Source organism: Pundamilia nyererei, unplaced genomic scaffold (genome assembly GCF_000239375.1).
Source record: "Pundamilia nyererei isolate P.nyererei 1_Seehausen unplaced genomic scaffold, PunNye1.0 scaffold00266, whole genome shotgun sequence".
In the NCBI taxonomy this organism is placed as follows: Eukaryota; Metazoa; Chordata; class Actinopteri; order Cichliformes; family Cichlidae; genus Pundamilia; species Pundamilia nyererei.
The window spans coordinates 399,843-406,778 of record NW_005187667.1 but is presented as its reverse complement, the minus strand read 5'-3'; the positions used below and the strand labels follow the sequence as shown (position 1 = coordinate 406,778).

At 43.4% G+C, this 6,936-nt stretch overlaps 1 protein-coding gene across 1 annotated transcript in view; it reads right to left on the bottom strand.

Moving 5' to 3' along the window:
- Positions 1–4,123: 4,123 nt before the first annotated feature.
- nhp2 (NHP2 ribonucleoprotein homolog (yeast)) overlaps positions 4,124–6,936 on the bottom strand; it is a 5,868-nt gene continuing 3,055 nt past the window's right edge. Inside the window, exon 4 of the mRNA XM_005750231.1 lies at positions 4,124–4,538. Within this exon, the coding sequence (XP_005750288.1) occupies positions 4,413–4,538 (126 nt within the window). The 3' untranslated portion in view covers positions 4,124–4,412. The remainder of the gene's footprint in view (positions 4,539–6,936) is intronic.

The following is a 6,936-nucleotide window of genomic DNA, read 5'->3' as shown; positions in this document are numbered from 1 at the left end:
GGACAGAGAGGACAGAGGGACAGAGAGGACAGAGGGACAGAGACAGAGGGACAGAGAGGACAGAGGGACAGAGCCCCGTCCTTTCCAATAAAGCTCAGACAATGACGTCAGGAGAAACTTGCAGACAGACTCGGTGCAGCAGTAAGAACCGAGTGTTGCACAGGTGAGTTACGACTGTTGGAAGAGGTTAGGTCATATCTGCAGGGTCGGGGTGAGATTAGCTTTGTGCCGAGGTCAGACTGAGGTCAGACTGAGGTCAGACTGAGGTCAGACTGAGGTCAGACTGTCATATATGTAATAAACATGAGGGTGTGCTGCTGTCAGTTTCCCTCTCCGGCTCTCAGACTCCATCTATGTGACGTTATGCAAATATGTGGCAGCCAGACATCAGCGTGGCGGTTAGAGGGTCGACCACACACATGCCGTCACTTGCTGCCAGCTCCTCTGCCAGCCCTTGTGCTGATGTGCCCTTTAGCAACAGAGACTCTGTGATGACGTGTCTCATGGGGGGATTTACGCCCTCTGTAGTGCAGAGGGATGAGGTGGGCTCGGTCACAGCCGTGGGTCGCAGAGTGGGCTGACAGAGACTCGGCAGAGGTCTGAGCTCTGGCCTGTCTGTGATGTTTCTACACCAGCAGAGAGCACAAAGACAAGGACGCTGACACGAGGAAGCTGCAGGTGTTTGTGTCGTGCGATCTCCTGCGAGTGGATCAGGAAACATGCAGGCAGGGATTGTTAACGTTACCGTGGTGTTGGGGTTGCTGAGCTTCCTCTGTCAGGCGGACAAACACAGAAACTGCTGGTGTGTAAAGTTCTCGTGAGGACGTCTCGACCCGAGGAGGCACGCTGAGACACGAGCACGGCGTCATGGGGTAATAACTGCTGCAAACAATAACAACGTGTCCCGCAGCTCCTGCAGACGCACACGTGGACAGGTGATTTATTAATGCAGCCGTTCAAAAGAAGCATCAAGACTCAGAGAGGGACGAAACAACGCTCCGCAGAGAGTCAGGCTGAAACAGAAACCAAAGGAGCGCCTGCCATCATCGAGCCAATTCAATTCAATTCATAGTCGCCTGAAGGCGCTTTATATTGTACAGTTGATCGTACAATAATAGATACAGAGATGAGTCCACTGTCAGAGGCCATAAGAAGATCATTTGTAACCTTCACTAAAGCTGTTTCTGTGCTGTGATGAGCTCTGAAACCTGACTGAAACTCTTCAAATAAACCTCTGCAGATGATCTGTTAGCTGTTTGACAACTACTCTTTCAAGGATGTTTGATATAAAGGAAGGTTGGAGATTGGCCTATAATTAGCTAAGACTGCTGGGTCTAGAGATGCTTTTTGAGTAAAGGTTTAACTACAGCCAGCTTGAAGGCCTGTGGTACATAGCTGATCATTAGAGATAGGTTGATCATATTTAAGATCGAAGAATTAATTAATGGCAGGACTTCTTTGAGCAGTTTTGTAGGAATGGGGTCTAAAAGACACGTTGATGGTTTGGAGGAAGTAATTATTGAAGTTAACTCAGAAAGATCAATTAGAGAAAAAGAGTCTAACTTAACATCAATGGTACTAAGAGTAGCTGTAGATAATATTACATCTGTGGGATGATTACTGGTCATTTTTTCTCTAATGATAGAAATTTTATTTGTGAAGAAGTTCATGAAGTCATTACTAGTTAACGTTAAAGGGATTGTTGGCTCAACAGAGCTCTGACTTTTTGTCAGCCTGGCTACAGAGCTGAAGAGAAACCTGGGGTTGTTCTTATTTTCTTCAATCAGTGATGAATAGTAAGATGTTCTGGCTTTGCGGAGGGCTTTCTTATAAAGCAGCAAACTATTTCTCCAGGCTAAATGATGATCCTCTAAATTTGTGACACGCCATTTCCTCTCCAGATTACGAGTCATCTGCTTTAGGGTACGTGTTTGAGGATTATACCACGGAGTCAGGTACTTCTGATTAGAGACCTTAGAACTGACCTCCCAGCCCATTGTTCCTTCAGTGGGCTGGTTTCAGTCATTCTGCAAATGTCCTGTTTATAAGGTTGGAACCTGCAGGGTTCTTTTACACTTTGACAGAAGCCGGTTGAGTCTAATAACAGATTAAATGCTGTGTTGAGGCACGTTGAGCTGACCGAGCGTGAAAACATTCCTGACAGTAATCAGCGATGATGTGGGGAAAAACAAAACGCTAATAATGAAACTGCTCGTAGTTTTAGCAGCCTCACTGGGTCATGACCATCTTTTATATACAGTCTGTGGCCACACTGACCCCACCGTGCCGGACGACCCCGGAGACGTGTCCGTCCTCCTGTTTCAGACCCGGCACGTGGCTCCGGGTCCAGCTCGCAGGTTAGATGCTGCAGGGTCACTGATGATGTAACAGCTGTGACATCATTTCCTGTCTCACCCTTTAATGTTTGTGCTTTTTAAACTTCAAATATTCATTTGATTCTTTCTTCAATTTCGATCAAATTTATTTGTATTTTTACTCATTTTTGGTCCTTTTGCTCGTTTCTGTGGATCAATGAGTGTGTTTATTGATTATTGGTGAGACGAGTCACTCATGTTGCTTCACTGTCGCTCATCATCGATCTGCTGTAACAAACCAGGGCTGCATAAATAAGCAAAGCTGCTCCATGTTGAACACAAACTGTCTCTGTGCTGCAGTAACAGCCTCTGTGTGGCGCTGCTGCCCCGTGTGGCTGCACCGCAGACCTGCAGCAGCTGAAACTGAGCCACATGTTCCAGATGTTTTCCCTGCACAGCTGTTTCACACTCAGCCTTAATTTACTGATTCATCAGATCGAAATATGACTGATCAATCGAGGTGATCGGATTTGTTTGTTTACCTTCAGCCGAATCACATCTCCATTTCTGACTAAGTGAAATCAAGCTCTGGTTTACTCACAACTTTCTTAAACTTAATGGCAATAAAACAGAATTCATTTTAACAGGCACCAGATCAAAACTGACCAGAGTCCCGACCAGAAGTCACTGATCACTCTGCTGTCACACCCTCCTGGTGTCATCCTCGACAGCACAGAAATAACATCACTCAGCCTTCCTACTTTCATCTCCATAACATTAACCGCCTCCCATCAGTACACTATAAACATCTGGTCTGGATTTCTGTGATTTATGGTCCGTCTCATGAATCCCTCCATAAACTGCAGTTGGTTCAAAAACAGCTGCTCGTAATATTTCCAGAGCTAGATCCACTGAACATAGAACAGCTGTTCATTGGTTCACCTCCGTGTCAATTCCAACATCCTCCATATTTATCTGATCTTCTCCACCCACCCCCTCGTAAACGCCGCTCTTCTCCAGCCTTCCGTCTGCTCCACCTGCTCGCCTGAGCACCGCGGGACTCTTTGGCTGCACCTTCGTCAGGTCTCCAGACCACAAACTCTCTCTCACCTTTAAATCACGTCTCAAACTCATCTGTTCAGAGCAGCGTACAGCTGATCTGTCTCAGTCCATCTTTACCATAGTTGTTGTTGTTTTGACCTTATGGCTAAATTTTATTTTGCCATGTTTATTATATTTTATTGCTGCTATTGTAAAGTGACCTTGAGGTCTTAAAGGCGCCTGTGAATAACATGTGTTATTATTATTATAACAAAAACTGATTTTTGATCAGCACAGATCATCATCATCATCATCATCAATATTCTTGTTGTTACACTTTAACAGGTAAATAATACCTTAAAAAATGTCATAAAATTAGAAATTTTAACTATTACGAAGCTTTTATAACCTTTACATTTAATATTATGTTTACATATATAATCAAACATGTTGTAATAATTTAACAATTAGAGAAAATATGTTGAACAATATAATTTTCAGTCCAGATTTTATGTAAAAAATAAAAATGTTGTAATAAATAATTTTTCGATCCTTTTGTTCAGCACGTATGTAAATATAATAACGACCTGTTTCGTTAAAGCTCCCGTTCCTGTTTCACAGGTAACGTTTCAAACAGCTGTTGTCAGGTCAGTGCATCCTTCATTGCCTCCTTTACCTGAGGAGACACTGAAGCATCCTTTATGAAGGGGAGGAGACGACGCGACCATCAAGATGTTTGTGCGGCTGCAGGAACGAGTTCAGACGCGTCACAGCGTGAGCGACTTTAATAAGAAAACAAAAACATCTGTGAAACATCTGCCTTCACAGTCCTGATCACAGATCAATACATCGATCATACAGAAACATTTTTCACTCGAACATTAACATCGTTCTTTATCTGAAGTCTGGATTTAAACCCTCCTGCTGGATTAGCCTAGCTTAGCACAAACACTGGCAGTGGATGGAAACTGTTAGCGCAGCTGGAGGAAGAACTGTTCCTTTGGGGGTGGGGCTTATGAAGGGGGTGGGGCTTATGAAGGGGAGGCCGGGTGGGCTTCAGAGGGGTTTGGGCAGGCTGGAAACTTCCTGCAAGCACTCGTCATACGCTTCCTGGTACTCTTCATGAGGTTTGATGAGGATGACGCAGGTCGGCCTCTTTGAGCCCGCAGAGGAACCCAGATCCTGGAACAGAGTTTCACAATAAGAGTCAGGAAATGAAAAAGACTTTAAAGCCAGAACTTTCACTGCTATGCAGATGACACCCAGCTCTATCTGTCCATGAAGCCAGATAACACACACCAATGAGTTAAACTGCAGGAATGTCTTAAAGACATAAAGACCTGGATGGCCGCTAACTTTCTGCTTCTTAATTCAGATCAAACTGAGGTTATTGTACTCGGCCCTGAAAAGCTTAGAAATATGGTATCTAAGCAGATTCTTACTCTGGATGGCATTACCTTGGCCTCCAGTAACGCTGTGAGGAACCTTGGAGTCATGTTTGACCAGGACATGTCCTTCAATGCACATATTAAACAAATATGTAAGACTGCGTTCTTCCATTTGTGCAACATCTCTAAAGTTAGAAATATCCTGTCTCAGAGTGACGCTGAAAACTAGTTCATGCATTTATTACTTCCAGGCTGGACGACTGTAATTCATTATTATCAGGAAGTCCTAAAAACTCCCTGAAAAGCCTGTTGTTGTGATTTGTTGCTGTATAAATAAAACTGAATTGGAAGCACACAGACTTTTCAAAATAAGAGAAATTATCCCAACACTAAAAGTCAGGAAATCACAAAAGATTTGAAAATAAGAGTCTGAAGCTGACGCGTGCTCACGTGTCACATGATCAGACGTTCGTTAGTTGATTGGCTGAAGCTCAGCCGGTCATCGACTAATCAGAAGGTTGGTGGTTTGATCTGCATGCAAGAAAGCTTTTCTACTGAAAACGTCTCGATGCACACTCGACCATCCAGGGAAGTAAATCTGCAAAACGTTGATTCTGTTCATCTGGATGTTTTCAGTGGTGCTCATGGCCCGTTGTTCCCTCAGTGGGCTGGTTTCAGTCATCATGCAAATGTCCTGTTTATAAGTTTGAAACCTGCAGTCAGCTGAGACTGAAGAAGCAGGGTTCATACGCCTTTTTCAGGGTCAAATTCAAGCACTTTTCAAGCACTTTCAAGGTCCCTTTTCAAGCTTTTCCAGCACCCCCCCTCCCAAAAAAAAAAAGAATGCATGTTTCGATTTGCGTCACCTCAGTAAGACCATGTGAAAATGAAAACAAATCATCCCAGGTGACCTTAAACACCTTTGTTCACCTTTTGTTAAGAAACAGAAAAACAAACCACTGCAAAAGGAAACGGCCTTCTATACATCGTGTATAAACTCAAAATGCACCTTTCACTTAAAATTAAGCCAAATCGACTCGTTAGATATTCTTCTCCTGTTGACCCCCCAAAAATAAATGAGTCTTCTCATCAGATATTGATGCTTCTTTCCTGTGTGACAGAAAATAGGAGAATAAAACCTTTTGCTAACTACGTCGCTGTCTGTATTATTGCTGAAGGCCTAAACGTCACCTTTGAAGTGTTTGTGCTGATAACATCAGGTACAGTCAGACTGCAGAACAGCACAGACTGGGAGGCTCTGAACACATCACATACTTCAATTCAACATATAAGAGTTTAAGGATGCACAAGCATCTACTTAAAATTATTTAATTTATCATCTGTCATATTATTATGTACAAGTCCAGTGTACTTTGTTCATCTGCCTTAAATAAACAGCCTTACAGTATGAAATATTCATGTACAAACACACATAACTGTGTGAACTGTGTGAGCGGCTGATTGTGCCTCAGTGTGAGCTTGAAGACATTTATAATGTTGAAGTGGTTTAATGTGTCGGTGCTGACGATAAACACAGTTTGAATGAAACTTTGGTCGCACAGAAACAAGTGACCACATGGATCAGTCATATCACCATCACTTCACCCAAAAGAAGAAAGAAGAAAGTGTACTTTATTGGTCCCAGTGGGGAAAATCGCTCTCTGCATTTAACCCATTCACTCAGTGAAGCAGTGGGCAGCCATTGGGTGCCCGGGGAGCAGTGTGTAGGGACGGTACCTTGCTCAGGGGTACCTCAGGGTAGCTGTTCAGGGGAATCGAACCCCCAAAGCACCAAGTTAATACTCAAAGAAGCTGCAGCTATACACACAAATATAAACAGCACTTGGTGACAACTTTGCTTTTAGCCTCTAACCCTCTGGCTCCAGGGTTGATCTGTTCTCCATCTTTCACCTTTAAAAACTGTTTATCTTGCCACTCTGTTATTTTCTCATTTTGACAAACTGTTTCAGCACAATTGATCTAAAGTCAGACAAAATGTAAAGTACGAGTAGAAAGAGATCTTACTGACTGTAAAACCCACAAACATCTTTACACTGCAGTCTGCTGTTGGTGGCTTTTTTCCAGCAACTGTGACGATCACTAGTAGAACTGACTCACAAAACAACGACTACACACTAACTACACGAGACAGCACACTAACTACACGAGACGGCACACTAACTACACGAGAC